This window comes from Heptranchias perlo, chromosome 1 (assembly GCF_035084215.1).
Source record: "Heptranchias perlo isolate sHepPer1 chromosome 1, sHepPer1.hap1, whole genome shotgun sequence".
Taxonomy (NCBI): domain Eukaryota; kingdom Metazoa; phylum Chordata; class Chondrichthyes; order Hexanchiformes; family Hexanchidae; genus Heptranchias; species Heptranchias perlo.
This window is the reverse complement of record NC_090325.1, coordinates 105,420,907-105,444,656: the sequence shown is the minus strand read 5'-3', so window position 1 is coordinate 105,444,656 and position 23,750 is coordinate 105,420,907. Positions and strand designations below refer to the sequence as shown.

Below are 23,750 nucleotides of genomic sequence, written 5' to 3'. Positions count from 1 at the left end.
TAACAAGATAGATGAATTAATGCCACAAATAGCGATAAATGGGTTTGATCTAATAGCCATTACTGAGACGTGGTTGCAAGGTGACCAAGGCTGGGAACTTAATATTCCAGGGTACTTGACTTTTCGAAAAGACAGACAAAATGGAAAAGGAGGGGATGGGGGTAGCCCTGATAATAAAGGATGACATAAAGACAGTAGTGAGAAAGGATCTTGGCTCGGAAGATCAGGAAGTAGAATCAGTATGGGTGGAGATAAGAAATAATAAGGGACAGAAAACATTGGTGGGAGTAGTTTATAGGCCCCCTAACAGTAGTTATACTGTTGGACAGAGTATTAATCAAGAAATACGAGGAGCTTATAACAAAGGTAATGCAATAATCGTGAGAGACTTTAATCTTCACATAGGCTGGGCAAATGAAAGTAGTTTGGAGGACAAGTTCATGCATTTAAGACAGTTTCTTAGAATAATATGTCATGGAACCAACCAGGAAACAGGCTATTTTAGATCTTGTATTGTGTAATGAGACAGGGTTAATTAGCGGGTTGTCCTGTGAGGAGAGATTGTGTAGAATGGGCCTATACTCTCTGAAGTTTAGAAGAACGAGAGGCGATCACAATGAAACATATAAGGCTCTGAGAGGGCTTGACAAGGTAGATGCTGAGAGGCTGTTTCCCCTGGCTGTAGAGTCTAGAACTCAGGTGCACAATCTCAGGATGAGGAGTTGGCCATTTAAGACTGAGATGAGGAGAAATTTCTTCACTCAGAAGGTTGTGAATCTTTGGAATTCTCTACCCCAGAGGACTATGGATGCTCAATCGTTGAGTATATTCAAGACTGAGATCAAAAGATTTTTGGACTCTAAAGGAATCAAGGGATCGGGCTGGAAAGTGGAGTTAAGGTCAGAGATCAGCCATGATCTTATTGAATGACGATCAGGCGCGAGGGGCCGTATGGCTCCTGTTTCTTATATTCTTATGGGACAGGTGTTTCTGAAACACCCGTACAGCGCTGGACCTCTGCCCCCATTATGGTAATGATGGGACAGGATCTGCCTCGATTTCTGGAAATCCCATTCCACTACACATCTACCAGCAGAGCAGGGACCCCAAAATTTCAGTTCCACTCTCTTCATGTTGTCCAGGCTCGGTGTTTGAATTTTAGTGATGGATGTTACTCCCATTCACCATCTTTTCTGATGGCCTGATCAGTAGGTGTCAGGCAATAATTGTCATTCCATGCAAAGAAATATATTTTGTACATTTCTGAACACTATACAAAATCATCCACCATTCCACCATCCTGAAAAGGAAATGAGAACACTATAATCTTTGTTTTCTCTAAGTAGCTTTCAGCTTCGGATCTCGCACATCCCACCCCAGACAAACCACACCTCTGTACCCCTCTAAGTGGGCTTCTTTGTAAGCACCAGCCTTGTCTCCTCTGTCAGGGGACACACCTGTACTATGTAGGAATTTTTTCCCCTCCCAGCCAGTCTAATTAAACGCTTTCCTTTTAGCACCACATTTATAATATGCCTCAGGAAGCATTTCTCGAAAACCAGTTCCCAGGTCCCAATGCTGTAGAAACAGGGAATCATGGCTGATGATGGGATTCAGGAATTATTCTTTTAGCTGGGAAGATGAATATTGTGGCCTTGAGGTTGCTAAACCACCCTCAACCTTGTTATAGCACACTGGGTCATCAATAGTGCTGCAGTCATTGCAGTTTAAAAACCACCTACACATACATTTTGATATTGATTATATCAACATACATTCGTTAGTTGATAAATTTTGTATTCATAGAGAAGAAGGTTTGCATTGGTTACAGGTCCTTTTTAGAATAATTACTTACAGATTGGGGAAAAACAACAGTGATTAATATTTAAAGCAAAGAGTAGCGATTCTCAGTCTTACTCAAACTTCAGTCCATACTTAAAATGTCCAGGACCAGTTGCACACTAATCACTATTATTAATATTTAAAACAATATGTTATAGCTTCACAAAGGCACAGTATTAATTTTCAACTTGCTAATGCCATCAACAGCCTTCCATAATCAACAATAATGAACATTTTACATCAACAATAACAATTGACAGTTTCCCAAGGGCAATGGTGATTAGATCTTAAAACAACTAAATAAAAATCTTCCATAGCAGGGAAAAACAACAGCACTTTCAAATTCCTCTTCTGTTAGATCCTATAGGACATATTGTAAATTATGTAGATTTTTACTATATGCCTGCAGGACTTGTTTGAAGAAACCTATAGGGATTCTACAGGATATGTTGATTCACAACACTCTGATCTACTGATCAGTTCCTAGGCATAAAGGAAAGGATAAGGAGCCAGAGACCCATAATGGGTCAGGTTTTCACTCCTTTTACATTGCTGGGATTTTCGGGCAGGGGAGGAGAGGCAGAGTACCTATGGCTACAGCTGCTGGCAAAGAGTCACCCATTTCCTTGCCAGAAGACTGCCCGATTTGAGGGTTGCCAGCAAATGTTGGCAGTAGGCCTAGGTTCATTTGTTTTGTTAATAACGGACGCCTTTCCTGTATCGTGTTAATTGTTGTATTTGGTTTTAAAGTTGGAAGACAGAAGGGTGAACTCAAACTATTGTACCACTGCTGCTTGATGTTGTATCTCATGCACTGTTCTATGTTCCAGATATCTGGATGGAAATCAGTTTGTGATGGTGCCCAAGGAGCTCACCACCTACAAGCATTTATTACTTATGTAGGTACTCTTATTGTTACACTTTTAAGATACTAGCATTTAAAACCATATATTCTGTTCATTAATCAATCATAAGGTTTAGTTTGACAGATTACATGTGCACAGGAGGTTGGGCCACTGATAAGAAACTGTTTAGCTCAGAATCAAAGAGTGTTTTTTGTGATGTTGCAATCAAATAGTATTTTTGGAAAATGGATATCTGTCTTGACTGCCTGCTGTACCTATGCATGGCTGAGGACCTTAAAGGCCAAAGAATTTGCACAGATTACAGGCTGTCCCAGGCAGTGCAGCGTATCCCAAAGGGCAAATAATGCAAAGTACAAGTGTAGATTCTTCTGAGTGTTTTGTTGGCTCTCAGGCCCTCACATGTTGCCCCAGGCTTTTCGTGGCTTTCTGGGGAAGCCGAGCCTATGCCTGCAGCAGGTGCAACCCTTCGCACCAATGCTAATGAGGGGGTGTTCCCAGCACCATGCCTCATTTTCCTGCTGGATCACTGGCTGGACACGCCAGGGGAGGTGTAGAGTGACCACTGTTCATGTGACTGTCTCAACAGCGAGTGTTGGTGGGCTGTTTAAACAAGGAGGAGGAGCATATCATATTCGAGCAAGACATCCACAGTAGCAGGGCTCAGTAGGTAACAATTTTGCTGATATTTTTCCCTTAGCAACCTGGGATTGCAACCAATTGCAATGCTTGGAAAGGGGGCTGGGCCATGCTAGCGGAAGTCACCTAACCTGGCACTTTCCTGGTCCATGTTGTTCAGTAACCATTGAGCCACCAGGGATGCCCCTGGAATACACTTGTTCTATGCAGCGTATGTGACATAAATCTGAGAATTATAAATTCAGGTGGCCTAGTGACTTTCAATTGACGTGTCTAGTGGTGCCAGAGTGGAACTGGTGATCAGCGCTGGGAAGTTGATCACAAGACATACAAGAACTTTATTCTAATATTACAATGAATAGTAATGAGATGGAAACACCACAGATGTGATACCATGATTTGCTGTCAGGGACTGCGCTACGCACTCCGATCTCCAATATAAAATATCACTTTGGTAGGAATAACAGAAAAGCAGAATATTTTTTAAATGATGAGAAACTATTAAATGTTGGTGTTCAGAGATATTTGGGTGTCCTGGTACAAAAAACACAAAAAGTTAGCTTGCAGGTACAGCAGGCAATTAGGAAAGCAAATGGCATGTTGGCCTTTATTGCAAAGGGGTTGCAGTACAACAGTAAGGAAGTCTTACTAGAATAGTACAGAGCTTTAGTGAGACCACACTGGCGTACTGCATACAGTTTTGGCTTCCTTATCTAAGGAAGAATATATTTACCTTAGAGGCGGTGCAATGAAGGTTCACTAGATTGATTCCTGGGATGAGAGGGTTGTCCTGTGAGGAGAGATTGAGTAGAATGGGCCCATACTCTCTGGAGTTTAGAAGAATGAGAGGTGATCTCATTGAAACATACAAGATTCTGAGGGGGTTTGACAGGGTAGATGCTGAGAGGTGTCTCCCCTGGCTGGAGAGTCTAGGACTAGGGGATACAGTCTCAGGATAAGGGGTCAGCCATTTAAGATTGAGCTGAAGAGGAATTTCTTTACTCAAACGGTTGTGAATCTTTCAAATTCTCTATTCCAGTGGGCTGTGGATGCTGAGTCGTTGAGTATATTCAAGGCTGAGATAGATAAATTTTTGGACTCTAGGGGGAATCAAGGGATATGGGGATCGGGCAGGAAAGTGGAGTTGAGGTTGAAGGTCAGCCATGATCTTATTGAATTGGTGGAGCAGGCTCGAGGGGCCATCTGGCCTATTCCTGCTCCTATTTCTTATGTTCTTATATTCTTAAAATGAGTGGTCAGGCATATTCTGGGCCGTCTGGAAGCCTTTGTTTAAAGAGAGACCAGCTGTATTTTTATAAGCAGGTTTTAACTTTAGGCTTATAAGAGCTGAAATTTTTGTTTGTATTTTTTGGAAGTTTGTTTATTTTTTGGAGGTTTTTGCCTCAGAGTTAGCAGCAAGATTTATGATTGCTGTAACCAAAATTCTGCATCTGCAAACTCTAATGGGTGTTCATCTCTGTTTGTATTATTTGGAGGAGAAAGAGACACTCGGCGACTGGAGTACTGCTCTGGCACTATGGTTACATTATGGAAATGTCCCCAAATTAGCATAGTTGTTTGGGCCTTAATGAGCCATGTGCACAGTTTGTATGTAGACTTCCAGTTCCTAAACGCTATTTGACCACATTGTGGTGCATTGGGTGCCGTAGACATGTCGTAGGCCTCGAGCCTTCACACCTAACAATATTGGGAGCTGCAGTGCATCAGGTGCCTGCCATCCCAATATGGGCCCCTACAGTTCTGTGTGTCTATGTGTCACATGTATGTCCTTAATTACCAACTGTGTTAATTATACTCAATGTGTTTTCCAGTGATTTAAGTAACAACAGAATCAGTACATTGTACAACCAGAGCTTCAGCAACATGACGGAGCTCCTGACCTTGTAAGTATTAACCCTCAATATTTATTTGGCACTAAACCAGGACTCCTGTTTTCGCTGTAGATATGCTGATCAAACTGGCTATGTTAAACTCTATTGCAAGTTTTCACACTAGATGAGTATTTTACCCTACCTCCAGTAGGTGATTGTTTGTCTGTTTCTGTTGATGAACTGGCATTACATTTTTATTTTCACAGAATTCTTAGCTATAACCGGCTCAGGTGTATTCCAGTTCGAGCATTCGATGGTTTAAAGTTCCTGCGTTTATTGTAAGTACAAGAAAAGATCAGATGGTTCCTTTAGATGTTATGCTAAATGATGCAGCTAACTGTCACCAGCCTCTAATTAACCTTAAGTTGTGTGTTGGAGGTTTGCGGTTTCCCTGCTTCTTCTCTTCTACCAATTAATGCTGTAACTTATATTGGTTGTGTCGCCTCCTCCCCCCACCCCTGTGCTAACAGCTATGACTGAGTGCCAGGAAGACCTGAGCCAGTAATTTCCTTGGAGCTGCACCCACTCTGCTGCCATAACTTTGTTTATGTGCTTCCACCACAATTTCGATTAAGTTATGGCAGCAGAGTGGGAGCAACTCTGAGGAAATTCCCAGCCCTTGATATTGGTGAACCTGAACATTTTAGTTTAGGGTTGCCAACAGCTACATGAGATTAGCGCATCAGGAGTTATTGGCATTAGCACAGCACAAAAGCAATATGAAGGCGGCTTTCTGCATCTCTGACCAGCTTCCGAGTGAGTTACATGTAAAATTTCACTGTGTGCTCTGCAGCTTGATTGTAACAATTTAAAAAGCTTAATTTTGGCCTGTAAGTCTGCTCAAGTGAGTAGGCCCAGACCAGTCCTAAATTACAAGGGGGTGGGGGGGTGGTCATTCACATACATAGAAACAAACGGACCACATTGCAGAGGGTAATATTGGGCGGGGTCTAAAACAGGTCTTCCACCAGATCCTGTGGGTTTCCCGCTCGGCGAGTTAGGTTAAAATTACCCCCAATAAGTGAGTGGACAGAGTTTCAGAAGATAATGGAAGACCCTGAGCTAGGTAGATGTGGTTCCTGGGTTTCATTTAGCACAATGGCCATGGAATTGGTAACCTGCACAATATGGGAATACATTTTGATTATGCCTTAAGTCTGACAAAAGCTTTATTTGCACTTTTGTAGGATCAGAGAAAAATCAGGTCCATGAAAACATGCTCACAGTATCCAGAACTTAGTGCTGTAATGCAGATTTTATTTTTCTCCAGTTGCGATCGAGTTGTGAAGGAGATAATTCGATTCAAGTTAAGGCACTTTCACAGTGGCAATTTTTAAAAATATTGCAACAGGGGAAACCATTGCCCATACGCGGGCTCCCCACATTTACACTCGAAAATTGGCTCCCTTTCCCCAGTGGTGAAATTGCAGAACCACAAAAAGTTGGGGCAATGATTCTGTGATTGGGATGAAAGAGGCCAGATTTAGCAGTGTAAACAAGCACCAATGTACAAGCACCATTCTCCCACAATCCAAACTAAACAAACACCACTGTTAAAATGCTTAAAGGTTTGATCGCACTCTAACCTGTAATTCAGCCTGAAATGCAAACAGTCTAATTGCTGCTTCATAGGCTGAGTAGAATTTAAGTCTGTCTCTGGTAGATTACATTCATTATTTATTATAACCTTTCTTCCAGGTCTTTGCATGGGAATGACATCTCAACTATTCCTGAAGGAGCTTTTAATGACCTCTCATCGCTGTCACATTTGTAAGTACAAACTTCAATAAGGCCCAGCTATTATTTCAACATTTCTTGGATAAGAAGAGCATTTTTCCTGCTCTGGGCTTTAAGTGGATAGAATTCCCCCTCAACTTGGATTAGAACATCTTCAACTAGGCTGCACTCTGTGTGACAGACAGGCGATGAAATCCAAAGAAGAGGACAAACTGATCTTTTCCTCAGGAACAAAAAATGGTTCTGACAGTTTTACAGGCTAATCTGATATTTCCTTCTGCACAGAAAGTTGTAATGTTGAGTTTTGTTACCTTCTATATTGGTGAACCAAATTATACAGATAATATTTTGCTTTGGATGAATTGATTCTCTTGTTTATTATGAATTTAAATTGAATGGAGCCATAGAGCTTTGCCCATACGCGGCAATGATACAGAATCTGAAACTGTATTTGCTATTTCTTCAATCAGGATATTATGAGGTGAAATTGGTCTTTGGCAGTCGAGTAAAATGGGTGATAAAGAATCAGCAGCCCATTTTACAGCCTGCCTGATTTTCTATCCAATGACTTCAATGGAAAAGAAAATTGGGTGGGCTGTAAAACGGGCCGCTGATTCGCATTTGATAAGGTGCCACACAAGAGATTGTTTCACAAGATAAGGGCTCATGGGGTTGGAGGTAATATATTAGCATCAATAGAGGATTGGTTAACAGACAGAAAACAGAGAGTAGGATTAAACGGGTCATTTTCAGGTTGGTAGGCTGTAACTAGTGGGGTGCCTCAAGGATCAGTGATTGGGCCTCAGCTATTTACAATCTGTATCAATGACTTAGATGAAGGAACCAAGTGTAATGTATCCAAGTTTGCTGATGATACAAAGCTAGGTGGGAAAGTAAACTGTGAGGAGGACACAAAAGGCTCCATTTTAAAACCGAGCCGGGAAGGGAGCGGGGGGGGGGCGGGACAAATTGAGGTTGGGAAACCCATTAGTACGGATTTCCCGAACGTCCTTACAATTTTGACGTAAGGACGTCGTTTATTTTTTGTTTGTCGGTTTCCCGTCCGATTGACCAGCCTGATTGACAGGCTGGTTTCAGTTGGACGGGAGACCAGCCAGGGAGAGGACATGTTCAGGTAAGTCTGCAGGTAAGTCTTTGTTTGTACGTGGGCCATGGGTGGGCACGGTGGTATGTAGCATGGGTGGGCACGAGAACATGGGTGGACATGGGGAATAGGTTGGCACAGGGTCGTGAGTCATGTGGAATGGGATCGGGGTCATCGCGGGGGTCCGTGATCGTTGAGGGGGAGGGTTAGGGGGTGGGGGTTGGGGATCTGGGGTTTGTGATCGTGGGGAGGGGGGTCTGCGATCGGGGGGAGGGGTGTCTGCGATCGGCGGGGGGGGTCCACGATTGGGGTCGGGAGTCCGCGATTGTTGAGGGGTCAGTGCAGGTAGGCTTGTTGGGCCTGGGGAAAGCACTCCTGCTCCTCCGGGCCACAAGCTGTACCAGAAGGACACTTACCTAATAGTCTCGGGCCTTCTTGCCTCCTTTCACAAGGCGTAAAACAGAAGGCCCGGGAATCCCGGCCCCCCACAGTTGAAATCGGGAAGTCTGAATAAATGGAGGCCTGAAGCCTCCTTGAAAGGTTTTAAGGCCCGACCCGCCTCCTGGGAGCTTGTTGGTCACCCGCCCCTCTTTTCGCCCCGGTGAAAACTGGAAATGGGCGGGTTGGCGTTGGCGGCGGGTTGGGGGCAAGTCTGAAATAGTGGCAATTTTCAATGCCCCCCCGCCGCGGCCCCAACCCACCCATTTTTCACTTTGAAAATTGAGCCTAAGATACTGCAAAGGGATATAAACAGGTTAAGTAAGTGGGCAAGAAGGTGGCAGATGGAGTATAATGTGGGGAAATGTGAGGTTATTCACTTTGGTAGGAAGAATAGAAAAACAGAATATTTTTTAAATGATGAGAAACTATTAAATGTTGGTGTCCAGGGAGACTTAGGTGTCAAGAACAAGAAACACAATAAATTGACATGTGGGTACAGCAGGCAATTAGGAAGGCAAATGGAATGTTGGCCTTTATTGCAAGGGGGTTGGAGTACAAGTGTAAGGAAGTCTTACTACAATTGTACAGGGCTTTGGTGAGACCACACCTGGAATACTGCGTACAGTTTTGGTCTCCTTATCTAAGGAAGGATATACTTGCCTTAGAGGCGGTGCAATGAAGTTTCACTAGATTAATTCCTGGGATGAGAGGGTTGTCCTGTGAGGAGAGGTTGAGTAGAATGGGTCCATATTCTCTGGAATCTAGAAGAATGAGAGGTGATCTAATTGAAACATATAAGATTATGAGTGGGCTTGACAGGGTAGATACTGTGAGGTTGTTTCCCATGGCTGAAGAGTCTAGAACTAGGGGGCATAGTCGCAGGATAAGGGGTCGGACATTTAAGACTGAGATGAGGAGGAATTTCTTCACTCAGAGGGTTGTGAATCTTTGGAATTCTCTACCCCAGAGGGCTGTGGATGCTGAGTCATTGCATATATTCAAGGCTGAGATATATAGATTTCTGAACTCTAGGGGAATCAAGGGATATGGGGATCGGCAGGAAAGTGGAGTTGAGGTCGAAGATCAGCCAGGATCTGATTGAATGGCGGAGCAGGCTCGAGGAGCCGTATGGCCTACTCCTGCTTCTCTTTTTTTATGTTCTTATCACCCGTTTTGCACTACCGTCAAAGACCAATTTCACTCCTATGTGTTTTAATTTGCACAGAAATGACAGCTGAAGGATGTTTTGATATTAACAACAAATACATTGCAGGGTATATCTCAATATTGCAGCAGCTGTAGAAAAAATTGTCTTGAGGAAGCATGTATTCATATCATCAGACGTGTGTTGCCAGATCGGTAGTACAACATCTGAGGCTGTGATCCTGAATCTGTAGTTCTCTGATCAGGTCACACCTTGTGCACTGTGTTCATTTCTGTTACTAAAGCACAAGGGAAACATCCAAACCTGAAAGCAATGTAGAAATGATCCATGAGACTGATTCCCTCTAATGTCAAAGGACGGAAGTATGAGGAAAGTTTAGAAAAACTCAGGCTCTGTAGCCTTAAAAGAAGGTGAATGAGGGGGGACCTTATAGAGATATATAATGATACCAATTGGAATAGCAAATGCTAATCCGGGGCACAGATTCAAGAAAAATCAACACCATTTGACAAGGAATATAGAGACAAGCTATTAAAAGGCAAGTTCAAGATTGATGCCAGTATGAGTAATTAATACCTGGCGTAGTCCTCCAAGGAGGGGGGGTGCGGGGAGCCAAAACTCTGGAATTATTCTAGAGGAAGTTAGATGCAGTGATGGGGGGGTGGGGGCCATAGGTTTCTATGGAAGGATATTTTTGTTAGGCATGGGTATTAAGGGAAATGGAACCAAGGCGGGTAAATGGAGTTAAGATACAGAGCAACCATGATCTAGTTGAATGGTAGAACAGGCTCAAGAGACTGAATGGCCTACTCCTGTTCCTAAGTTTGAGATGGGTTGAACAGCTTCATTTATACTTATTTTTGTGATCTTTTATGTTAATATTTGGGCATATAGAAAAACAATTAATCAACTTTCTTGTCTATGCAGGGCCCTTGGTGCAAACCCACTGTATTGTGACTGTAACATGCAGTGGTTGTCTGACTGGGTAAAGTCAGGCTACAAAGAGCCAGGCATAGCTCGCTGTGCTGGACCTGGTGACATGACAGATAAGCTACTGCTCACCACTCCTTCCAAGAAATTTGAATGTCAAGGTAATGCCACCAATTTAGTACATCAAAAATGTCTTTGTATTGGAGTGAAGAGATTAAATCAGAACTTTCTAATGTGGATTATCTGTCAGATTGACTTCCTGGACTAATAACTATTTGGTTGGAGTTGACTGGCTACACTTATAACAAGGAGCTTTGACATTAACTTTCAGATAAAGCTTTTTGTAACCTTTAATTGCCCTTTGACTTTCTTTGGTTGCATGTAATCTAACACTCTTTAATCTTTCATTTGTGACCTTTGACATCCTGTGCCCTGCCAATAGAGATTCCAGGGCCTTGCGGTTTTCTGGTGCCAGGTAAGACAGCTGACCCGCCCTTGGCAATAATGGATGGTGTTGAACACAGACCTTCTGCCTTTCCTTAAATGTGATCCCAAAAAAAAAACCTGATCCCTCAAATGGACGTGTTTTACTTAGATTACTAATGTCCATTTGATGTGAATATACAATTTATGCACTGTCAGTCTGACTTCCGACCTTAAATCCATAGTGCATGAATTAAAGCCTACATTAAAAAAAGACAGTGAAATAAATGTTTGTCTTGTTTGAATGTTGTATTGCCTTTATTGTGCATTTTTGAAGATATTATTGTCGATAATAGAGTATATTTCACAATTAGTCCAGTATTCTCTTCTAACCAAAAATCTTGGATTATTTATTTTACTGTGTGATATAATCCATATTTGTATCTTTGTCAATGCTGACATGTTCATATGCATAATTGAAATTTAAGCAAAAAAGTTTTCTGCAGCAAACTTGCACAATGAATCAAAGAAAAAGTTTTGTTAAGATACCATTAAATTAGATTTCTCTCAGCTAAGTTTAGAACTGGAGCCCTGACCTTCTTGCACTAGTACCATGCTGATTACTGTGCTCTAATTGAAGTCTGGGATCAGTCATTTATTTGCAGTTGTTTATCTCTGCCCAATATTATTTATCAGACATCGAAGGATTTCAGGCCATTTGGGGTTATGAGCGTTACCATCATTTTGGTGATTCTTCAGTATTCTTATTGCCAAAGGTGTTATAAATTAGACAAATGATGAGTGGTCAACCACAAAATAAAAAATCTTGGGATTTTTGTGAATGAAATTAGTTCTCATTTTCTAGTATTTACCCTCCAGGTAACACTTGCTTGACTTACACAAGTATTTTACTTTTCAAGGTCCCATTGACATCAATATTCTAGCCAAGTGTAACCCTTGTCTTTCTAACCCGTGTAAAAATGATGGCACTTGCAACAATGACCCCGTGGATTTCTATAGGTGCACCTGTCCTTATGGATTCAAGGTATGTTCAGATCTTGCACAGAACAATAAAAATTACAGCTCTAGTATATCATAAAAATGTCAGCATCCAATTGCCCATTCCCATGGTGGTGGGAAGAGTAGGTTACTATTGCTGTGATTCATGTGAGATTTAACTTCATGAACTCATAATTCTACATGTACAATAGGTTCAGGTTTAGGATCTGGTTACTCATCATCATGTATGCTGCATAGAACATAGTGGATGATGAATGACTAATGTTTGTGATTCCGAGTTGTCACTCATGCCCATGCATATCCTAGACCAAGGAGGGACTTCACGTACATTTGTTATTTTAGTGAGAAAAAAACATTTATTCCATCAAGTCCACTTTTTCCAACATACCATGGAATATTTGAACTGTCATGACATTTCTCTAGCCTACTTAATCTGCTGGAGGTTTCAGGAAGAAAATGCTCCTTAAATTGCTCCCTGAAGATAGTTGAGGAAAAGATCCTGATATTGATTCAACAATATATACACATATATATATATATATATATATATATATATAACATTATTCAGCTCTGATTACATGCATTCTGCAGTCACCAGGACTGGAACGATCATGTTCCATAGAGAATTTAATCTTCGATAACCTTCAATCTCATTCTTCATCAGACATTTATCCAACTGTTTTTGCTTGGAGCCTATCCCACATCTATTACTTAATGGGGGAAAAAATCCTTGTGATATGAGTCTCACTGCAGGCTTGTTAATTTTATACTTGTCGTTAGACCTGGGAATATGCGGTTTAAATGAAAAATAACTACTAACATTCACGTTAACCACCCTTTCAGAATATTAAAGACGCAGATCACATTTCTTCTTTTCTCCAGTGAGAATTAATTTTAATGGATGGAAAATCACAGGCTGTGGGCCCACAGTTCCTAAACTGCACTCTTTGCTGGGAGAGGCCGATCGCAGAATCAGCCTCATGATTTTATAACAAAACATGGATTTTTTTTGTGCAAAAAATTAGTTTTGTTATATCAGGATGAGTAAAGTGCATTGGCAAAGAGACTGTAGTCAAGGGAGGGCAAAAAGTGGATAACAACAACAAGTTTGTATCTTATGTTAGAGGAAATAATCTGTAGAGGGCTAGAATTCTTAGAGGATTCTGCTGGTCTAAGTCTGATAGGAGACCACTGTAACCTCCAGGAAAACGGCGATGACACAATTGTACCGGGTCTCCGCTATTTCTAGGAGTTTCCCCTTTGCTTTGTGAAGGTTAGAACTTCCGTCTGCCCCTTACAAGACAAATGATGGTTGGGGATGAAGCAGGGCAGGCATTCTCTAAACCAAGAGTTCCCACTCCTGGTCTTGGAAGGGTACCATAATGGTGGCCGATACGCTGACTGAGTGGAGGCATATGTGGGCCCCACCAGTGGAGTCCAGGCCAGGCAAGCAGTACGCCTAGACTCTCAATGAATTAAAATTTAAAGGAAATATTGATGCAGGGGGCCGATGGGACCATCGCAATGGTCCAGGTGGGGCCTTGTCAACGCCCATTACCCCAGGCAGGCATTCTGGCATGCATTGGCAAGCGAGTTGCAGAGATGTGCCTGAATTGGTGCCAGCACCCCCTTGATCCATGCTAATGAGGTGCTCTCACACTGATCCCGCAAATTCCAGCAGGAACAATGGTGGAGGACACCACTGGTTGTGATCCTGGCTTAACCCCCGTGATTTCACCCGAGGAATTTTAGGGCCCATGTGTTTACATAATAATGTGCAGACGGGGATATAATTTTTAGACATTAGAGAGGGTAACAGGGAAATAAAATATTGCTTATGAGTTACGGATGTGGAAATCTGGCAGCCAGCCGTTGGTGTTGCACAGCAGCTCGTTGCTGGAGAAAAGCATGAGTGTGTATTACCGAGAGGACAGACATCAGTTAATTACTGTTCAGTGTTGTCACACAGATGGTATCATCCCTTGGTATCTCATTTATTCTGCCAGGTCAAGTAAGCCTGCTAGATTGACCTAACAGATCCTTGGCAGCTGATAGCTGTCTATCCTCCAGGCAGAATATGAAATAATATATTGCTAGAGTGACAGTTGATAGTAATTTTAAAACTGAAGAGTGACAGTTGATAGTAATTGTAAGACTGAATATCAGGCCTAGACTTCAAAGTGCGTGTGTCCCCGTGGGACTGTTAGTTCTGTAAGTGCGCTCTGCAGTGTTCAGATGGATAACAGTCTGAATTCAAAATTCTCATTTGTGGATCCACAAGAGCTTTACAGATTTTTCTCCAAAGGCCTACTTTTTTTTTAAAAAAAGCCTTGCATCCTTGGACATTTTCCTTGTACCAGCTGTACGAATGTTGGATGGTCTTTACATTTATTGTTTAAATTTGTTAGACTGGAATTTTCCTGCAGTGACTGGTGGGTGGAAGTTAAGGGAATGTAAACCAAGACTGTCTACTTCCACTTACAAAAAAAACCCCTACTCCATCCCTACCTCACACTCACTTGCCTTAACCCCTTCCCCACTCAGTCATCTCCATATTCAACATTTCCCTGCTGGAAAGCCTCCACAGCTCCACCTTACATGAACTCCAACTCATCCAAAACTCCACCAATCATATCCAATCCCACACAATGTTCTGCTCACCTATCAACCTGATCCTTGCCAATCTTCATTGATTCCCTGTCCCTCAGGACATCAACTTCCAAATCCTTGTCCTCATTTTCACATCTTTCCATGGCCTTACCCCTCCTGACCACTGCAACCTCCTCCAGCCCTATGTCCCTCCTTGCATCTTCCACTCTTCCAACTCTGGTTCACTGTGCATTTTATCCACTTGCTTCTCTACTATCAGTGCCAGAGCCTTAATTTATCTCAGTCCAACTCTCTGGAACTCTCTACCAAAACTTTCCACCTTGCTTCATCCTCCCCACTTCAAAAGCCTTCTTGAAATCTATCTCATCAACCTTGCTTCCAATCACCTCCCCCAAAATTTCCTCCTACTCCAATTTGGATCCAACACCAAACTGTGAAGCACCGTGAGATATTTTGCTATATTAAACTTGATATACAATTGAAAATTGATGTTGTCTTTGTCATCTTGCACATTACAGGAGCTTTCCTCTCTTCAGTCAAAGTAGATGTGATAGCTTTAACTTTTTTATTTGCTTGACAATTGAATGATGTACTTGAATTTTTATCTGAACTGAACTGCTCTGATTTACGTTGGACAGAGGCTTTTATGGGTCTGTGAAAAGAATGGGTTTGTTGGGTAGAATAGCCTTTTCTTGTTTCATGTTTATGCTCTTACCATGCATTTGTTTCTATATTGGCCTTTTGCCTAGATTTCTCAAAAAAAACAGACTAGTTGATCTCCCCTGGTGTTATTCACAGATATATATGGTCTGGGCTTTTGTCTCTTTCCACTGCTGCTGCTGGACTGTGCTCAGTGCATTGCAATCAGAAATGGAGTGTTCTTACTCTTGTCCAGGTTACTCCCTCTGCCTCCAAACCTTTCGTCTCTCTGTGTGAGCTAGTTCCTGACCCTTTTCTCTCCTATACGATTATTTGTTGTTACTATTCCTGCTTCTTCATTCTAATTTGATTCGCTACACAGTTGTATTTCTTCTGGCCTGATTGGTATCCTGCTGTTATTTCCATTCATTATCCTCAGCCATGAGCTTCAGGAAATAATTAGTGTCGAGATTTAAACCGGCCAGTTTCCACCAGGTGAATCAGTTGGCCAGTTGTATATATATTGGAGCCCTAGCTGCACATTGGCTCCTTGGAATTGTAGTCTCACTGGGGCACGTGCGACAGAGCATATCAGGAGGTCTCTGAACTTGAGGAGTCAGCTCGATGGTAACGTGAAGTTTTGCACAATGAGGTTGGTGAATAATGAAGTAGAAAATAAGTGATTAGAAAGGAGAAAAACATGGAGACTTAAACACTTAACTACTTGAGGAGGAATGTTGTCCGACTTGATGTAGGTGACCGATTCAATGTCAATGATATACACAAGATAGTCTAAATATACATATATATACATGCTATCTCATTTATGATTTGCACCCTGTGATCTGCTGACAGGAAGTATACTGACGATTGGTAAGATGATATTGGAAGCTTCCCCTCTTTCCCTCCTTACCCGTGATGAAGTGTTTAACTAGTGTGCAGTAACCTGGTTGACAGTTGTAAAAACTCAACAATAAACTGCAGAGTAATGAAGCAAATCCTCTTTCAACAAAAGCCATAACTAGAATTGAGCTTGAGTGCTCTGTAATTGGCTGTTGAGCATGATAACTAGCAGGCCAGCTTCTTATGTATTTTTGTGATGGTTTATACTAATAGGTTTGTTTATGCATTTATAGTCAATGCTTTCAGTAAAATGTTCTCTTCAATTATTTAAAGCGTAGCCCTTAATGCCTGGATTAAATACTTTATGATCAGCACAATGCTGGACAATATAAACTTCACATGGGGGTACATTGAGACTAAAGAAGTCGAACATAAGTCTTAGTATCTATAAAATGTGGAGAGCAATTTCTCATTACAGCAACTCAAATTATACATAACTGTCCATCTTCGCCAAGATAAACAAAAAACCCTTTTAATCTTAGCAGTATTTGCTGCCTATTTGTTGCCACTAATTAGTTTTAATTTTATTTTCAATGAAAAATATTTTTCATGAAGCCATCGATGCAGCAGATATAGTAGCTGCTTTGTGTACACCAGGCAATATGGTGGCACAGCTGAATTTAGACTGCTGCTCCCAGTCTGTCAACCCACTCCTGTAATGACTGTTTATGTTGGACTGTTGTTCCTGGTCTGTCATATCCACTGCTGTAATGACTGTTTAAGTTAGAACCTTGTACCCAATCCTGTAATGACTATTTATGTTGGACTGTTGTTCCCAGTTTGTTGTACCCACTCCGGTAATGACTGTGTAATTAACTGCTCATACTTTGTTCCTCTGCAGGGGCAGGACTGTGATGTTCCCATACATGCCTGTGTTAACAGCCCATGCAAAAATGGTGGAACCTGTCATCTTAAAGAGGGGGAAAAAGATGATTTCTGGTTTGTATAGCTTGATTTATGTTTATTTTATTAAAAATAGCAATGAGCATGTTATAGAAATCCAGAATTCACTAATCAACATTACACAACAGTCCCTTTAATGTACTTCAACTGGGGAATCTGGTAAGGACTCTGAGGAAAAAGTAAACTTTATACATTAATAAATTATTTGTGTAGAGCTAAAAAAAGAAATAGCAGGTTGATTTTTCTTTATCCCAGCAGTGCTACAAGCTTTGATCTAATAATACAAAATGTACATATATATCTTGAACTTGCTAAAGAAGCAAAAATACATGGAAGAAATTCTACGCAGGTAGAATTTAAATATAACCTAAAGAGATGAGCAAAGGAATATTTTATCTCTTCGTTAAAGAGCAACTCGAAGCCATAAAAGTGAGCTTCATTTTATTAATCTGCGAGAGAGATGTGAAACAGAACTAGGGACTGATGAGATATTAGTGCGCTGAAACAGAAAATTAAAGAGTTTTTTTTCAGACCACTGCTCTACACCTGATAATCACCTTGTGAACATTACTGTTTCTGAATGCTTCTGAAGTTTTGGTCTAATTAGAAAAAGAAAGTTCCAAACTTTTCAACAAAAAAAAATTGTTCATAGATGAGCAGGTTAAAGAGAACTTTTATTCTAACATTTTTTGAAGTCTTTGGCTGTCTGATTGTTACCAAACTGTGCGTGTGCCATTGTTCGATTGAAGATTGAGACTTTTTGTTATAGCATTGCTGGAGTCACCCTCATTGATTTAAAATAAAGGAAACAGAGTTGGACTTTTTAGTTATTAACTAATTATTAATTTTGGAATAGCACTGAACGTAGCATTAGGGTAGATTTTCCACTGGAGTTATACCAGGAGGCCGGTGTAACTCCAGCAGACACGGGCGGGAAAATGCTTCAGAGCTTGCTCCGCCAGCTTTACGCTGCTCCCACCACTTCCACTTTTTCACCAGAAGTGACGGGTCACTTACCGTACCTTTGCCCATATGTAGGTGGGCATATTAAAATAACATGAAAATGACAGAAATTCATGGTCTTGGACGCCTATTTAAAATTTAAATGCCAAGCTTGAAAATAAATTGAATAATTGTTTTCACGTTTATATTGGTAGCAAAGATGTTACCAGCAACACTACTCCAATTGGTGGTGGAGGCCGAGGAAACCCACCAAAAACGTTTAAATGTCACTGAGGCTGGAAAATACCACATCTTTGTGGTTGACGGAAGCGCCACCACATTCCAGTTTCCCCTAAAGTGGAATTCCTGGGCACTGTCTCTGTGCAAAATTTGGTCACTGCTTGGTCTACATGTACACATTTATGCAGGTGCCCATTAATTAGATTGGATTTTCAGTGGTTTTAAATCATTCAGTGTACCTGATGACTCTGCATAGGATGCCCGTTCATATGTGAAGAATGCAATGACATGCAGTATTCCTTAGCAAATGTTTTCTGGTGTGGTTGGTTGAAAATTGATAGAATGTTATTGCGGTGAAACAGATAATGAAAAAGTCATTCTCAAACTGCTGCACCAGAGCAGATAAACATCCTATGAGCTTCACAGATTTCAGGACATTAAGTAAAAGCTTAAAATGAGTGCAGCTACACGTTCATAAATTATGAAGCAGTGCACTCTATTAGTGTAGTTTAATAATTTCACATGAGAATGGTAATTAACTTATTAAGGTTGTTAAGTATACGTGCGGCTTCATACTTGCATGCATCATTAAGATAATAAAGATCTTTTTTTCCTGTGGAAGGATTAACCAGCTGCAGTTTTTGCATCGGGATGTTTTTATATAGGTATTAATTTGCAGTTATTCCATTACCAATACTAAACGTGCTGATCTATTTAATGAGATGTTCTGCTAGAAAGAGTGAGTATTTACATTAAGATGTGTTTTTCACATTCCTTTAAATTTACCCATCGCCCCTTGTAAGCACCCCTTAGATAAATTTCAACTTGTCCTACTGAGGAAAAGGCTTGCCTTATCTTTTGTACTGCTAAAATGGTGCTTACTTGGGAGATTTACAACAGTCCTATTTATTTGATTCCACAAAAAACAGTAGGGTAGCTTTATTCGATTGTTTATACCTGAATAATGGGTGTCCAGTGGGCATAACTGATGAAAGAGTGGGTGGAAATCTGTTCAAACGTGGTTTGTAAGGTCAACTCATTTGCAGGGGGGGTTCTACCCTCTCACCCACATTGACATACAGCGGTGTATATACCTGGCAGCGACTGTGTGCAACTGATTACACAAACTCTGGGCAAGCAGACAGCCAGGTGTAAAACTACTATCTGCTGAAGTCCTAACTGTAGGACTGGCACTGCTAATGGTATTAGTGGTCAACCATGCCCTCTATTCCTCTTCCTCCATTTCCCTCCAGGCATGCTGTAATGTCCAGTGGGGAGCAGGGCCACCCATCTCACTTTCATCTTATTTTTTTCACCACCTCCACTTTGCCAGTGATCAAACGTGGGATTGGAGTGTTCTTCTGCTCCATACTTGGCCACAGACTCAGTTTCCTGCCTCCACAGTTATTCTGCCAGTCATTGGTTTTGCCAGGCATTTTTGCTACCCAAACAGCCTTTGCAAAAGCTGAAATGTACATTAAAAATATTAGCAGCCTTTGTAATTGCTACCAACATTTTTAATACCCACATGCAGCCAGTTACCTTTAAATGACACATTCTTTTAAATTTACCCATCATTCCTTGTAAGCCTCAGAAGCTAATGGACTGGGTCCCAGATAGGAAAGCCACATGGAGTGTCAAAGCTTAAGTGAAGACCTGAATCAAAATGTGACTGAGGGCAGAGGGGAGAATGAAATGAGTGAGATCTAGTGATGCCTGTAGCCAGCCTAGTTATACTGACTGACAGACTGGCTGACTTACTGACTGATGATGAGGCTCCTCTTTTAAAAGGACAAGTCAAGGATTGACGCAGCCTTATAGTGAAGTCACTTACCTTGTGTTTACTTTAACTGGATGACCATTAATCCTGAAGGCTCTGTTATTATTGCAATAAACTAGGTGTACAGAAATCATGCAGGGCCACCCATGCACAAGTCTTCCTGCTTAATTAGGACAATCTTGAAGTGTTTTGTGCTTACTTTCCATCTAGCGTTTTCCAGTGTGTGAATATAAGTTGTCCTGTTCCCTCAGGTGCTCATGTGCTGATGGCTTTGAAGGTGAGGTCTGTGCTGTAAACGTTGATGACTGTGAGGACAACGATTGTGAGAATAATTCCACCTGCATTGATGGGATCAATAACTACACTTGCCTCTGTCCACCTGAATACACAGGTAAGGGAAGTAGACGGTGGTAGAAACCTCAATCTCACCAAAACAAACGATAAATGCATATTAAAGAGACAAGACTAAGATTGTCCGATTTTTGTAGTGTGTAAAGAATAACAGGAAACTTGTGCAGTGTTCCTTTTTCTGTTCTGTGACAAATTATATTAAAATGAAACTGCATTTTCCTTGTTCAAATGTGGACCGCTTGTTGTGCAGTAAGAAATTATTGAACGGCTATTTTTTTTAAAATTATATTTTCTCCTCCCATTTTTTTCACTCTGATTTGCTCCCCTTACCTCTTCTTCCCAAAGGCACTGACTCATGCTGGAATATGGTTCCATAAGCAGTGGCAACCCTCCAGCAATTCAGCCACTGGCTATTCTTCATGTGAGGCCAATTGTAGCACCTCTGTCTATCATCACCCCAGCTGAGATCAGCTAATTTAACATAGACCAGAGATTTAACCCGGAACCTTCCTAGACCGTATAGCACACTTAAAACACACGATGGAATATATATGTATTCCAGAAACTTATGTATTAGTTTGTAAAATAACTTGAATGCAGTAAGAATTAAGTCTGAAATTACTGTTTGCAATGTTAACATATGAATGCTTAATGTTCCTTTTAAGATAGCAGACAAAGGAATATCATACAAATATAGTAAGTGCAGATGCTGATATTGCAAACGGTAATTGCTAGGCTTTAAATTCTTAAGTGTTGAGGTATTTGACAGATGATTAAACCTGAAGGTAGTTATTTCCCATTGTGTGGTATTTTCTTTTGAATGTCATTTATGTAAAATATCTTTTAAGCTCTGTTCTAGTTCCCCATTCCACCTTGTCTTCTGCCTGATTTGTTGGTTGAATGGGAATTTATTAAACCTGGCCTCAGTCTAACAAGTGGTAATTTGGGAAAGCAATGTTGCAGTTTAGTCCGTTTACTGCTGCAGTGTAAGTTTTTTTAACATGACTTTATAGAACCAGAGCCATCTGGAGACTTGAGAGGCAGCTGTCTAGATGGCTTCTACCACTGAAGATGCACAGTATGAAATAATCCGATAAACTAAAGGACGATGCCAACAAACTACTTTGAGGTAGTTGTGTCACATGTACTAACCACGAACAAAAACAGAGGAACAAAGGCTTTAGTGTCGGAACTGTGCGTCGCCTTGTTCCACTGTGTATTTTCTTTGGAATACTGGGATCCAATTTCCTACAGGCGCAAGAAACCTACCACAGATTTATGGTAGATTGAGAGGGAATAGAGCTGAAGGCCTGCGTGATATGGAATGCTGCCGCAGCCCTGCATTATTTCACAGTATGGCATTCCCAATGGTGTGCTTAGCAATGGAACTTTTCAAATTTGTCACTGATTTCACATGTTTTAACTCAGGATTTCATTTATGTCTTCTAAAATGGAATATTAAAAATGTTTTATTACTTACAATGCACTAAATTAAACAGTAAATTGGAAGTAGGCATTGTCTAGATGTATCGTTGAATCAGTTTTTTTCTACACTAGCAGTCATGTTAAATGGTCTCTCAACTCTGTGCAGCTATTGTAGATCTCTGATGCAAATACATTTGATTATGAAAAAGAAATAAAGTTTTTATACTAATACTATATTAAAAGCCATATCCAACTAATGGGTCCTCCTGAGATTTCAGCTGCAGTTACCCTTGACACCCTTTACAATGGTCCCAGGCACAGGGACCGAAAATCCAAGGCCCTCTTGGGACATTTCTGCCGTAAGTCCAGAAGAGCCAGAATTAGGCCAGGACCTAGATATGTTGGGCCCCGGCCTTCCCCACAGTTTCTGCTGAGCCTTGTTTGGGACATAGTCTGTGCCCACCAGGTTGGCAATTGTCTTGTCCTTAATCTGACGGAACAGTGGTGGGCTTATAGGCCAAACATGAGGAGGCATACAAGCTTGCAGGCTTTTGTATATGGGGCCTACCTGGGATCATGGCCTGGACCCTCAAAGATTGGGAGCGGTCATCCCACACTGGATTTTCTGCCCTGCCCTTCCTAGGAGGCATGCAAGATGCACCCCTAGTGGTGCGAACACTTGCCCAAATTATGTAAATAAGGTAACTTTCACCTGACCCCGCACACTTTGGTGGGGTCAGCACCAAAGATCACCGGCAGGCATAATCCCAGTAATTATGCCAGGATAATCTGCCTGTGGATTTTTAGGGTATTGTTTCTAAATACTTGTTCTGTACGACACAAACAAAGGATATAGTAGAGATTTGTTGTAGAAATTCAAGTACCAGAGGACAGGACCAGCTCGCAGAATATAAATGTTTTCTACACTATCCCGGTGAAGGTGGATCATTGAGATGCAAACTTTTCTACGTAGAGTGGAATTCGATCAGTGAATACAAAGAAAAGACCAGTGATTAAATCAAGGATAAAATCATCTGTCTCTGTACTTAGACCCCAATCAGTCATATCTGTGATAGATCTGCCAGAGTTCATTGGGGTTAGATAGACTTCACCCAGGTAGCCCAGTGACACCGAAACTAACCACATTAACCACAAAAATAGGCCGTGTGGTTGATAGTGAGGAGGAAAGCTGTAGACTGCAGGAAGATATCAATGGACTGGTCAGGTGGGCAGAAAAGTGGCAAATGGAATTCAATCCAGAGAAATGTGAGGAAATGCATTTGGGGAGGGCAAACAAGGCAAGGGAGTACACAATAAATGGGAGGATACCAAGAAGTGTAGAGGAACAGAGGGATTTGGAGTGCATGTCCACAGATCCCTGAAGGTAGCAGGACAGGTAGATAAGGTGGTTAAGAAGGCATATGGAATACTTTCCTTTATTAGCAGAGGCATAGAATATAAGAGCAGGGAGGTTATGCCAAAACTGTATAAAACACTAATTAGGCCACAGCTTGAGTACTGCGCATAGTTCTGGTCACCACATTATAGGAAAGATATGATTGCATTAGAGAGGGTGCAGAGGAGATTTACGAGGATGTCGCCAGGACTGGAGAATTTTAGCTATGAGGAAAGATTGTACAGGCTGGGGTTGTTTTCCTTGGAACAGAGGAGGCTGAGGGGTGATTTGATTTGAGGTGTACAAAATTATGAGGGGCCTAGATAGAGTGGATAGGGAGGACCTATTTCCCTTAGCAGAGAGGTCAATAGCCAGTGGCCATAGATTTAAAGTGATTGGTAGAAGGATTAGTGGGGAGCTGAGGAGAATTCCTTTCATCCAGAGGGTGGTGGGGGTCTGGAACTCACTGCCTAAAAGAGGCAGAAACCCTCAACTCATTTAAAA

General features: G+C 41.4%; 1 protein-coding gene across 2 annotated transcripts in view; it reads left to right on the top strand.

The window, feature by feature from the left end:
* slit2 (slit homolog 2 (Drosophila)) overlaps nt 1-23,750 on the top strand; it is a 433,881-nt gene that overhangs the window by 357,189 nt on the left and 52,942 nt on the right. For both annotated transcript variants that reach the window (XM_067989278.1, XM_067989268.1), the window contains 8 exons: nt 2,673-2,741; nt 5,177-5,248; nt 5,443-5,514; nt 6,935-7,006; nt 10,612-10,775; nt 11,958-12,082; nt 17,051-17,148; nt 20,326-20,465. In XM_067989278.1, the coding sequence (XP_067845379.1) occupies nt 2,673-2,741; nt 5,177-5,248; nt 5,443-5,514; nt 6,935-7,006; nt 10,612-10,775; nt 11,958-12,082; nt 17,051-17,148; nt 20,326-20,465 (812 nt within the window). The remainder of the gene's footprint in view (nt 1-2,672; nt 2,742-5,176; nt 5,249-5,442; nt 5,515-6,934; nt 7,007-10,611; nt 10,776-11,957; nt 12,083-17,050; nt 17,149-20,325; nt 20,466-23,750) is intronic.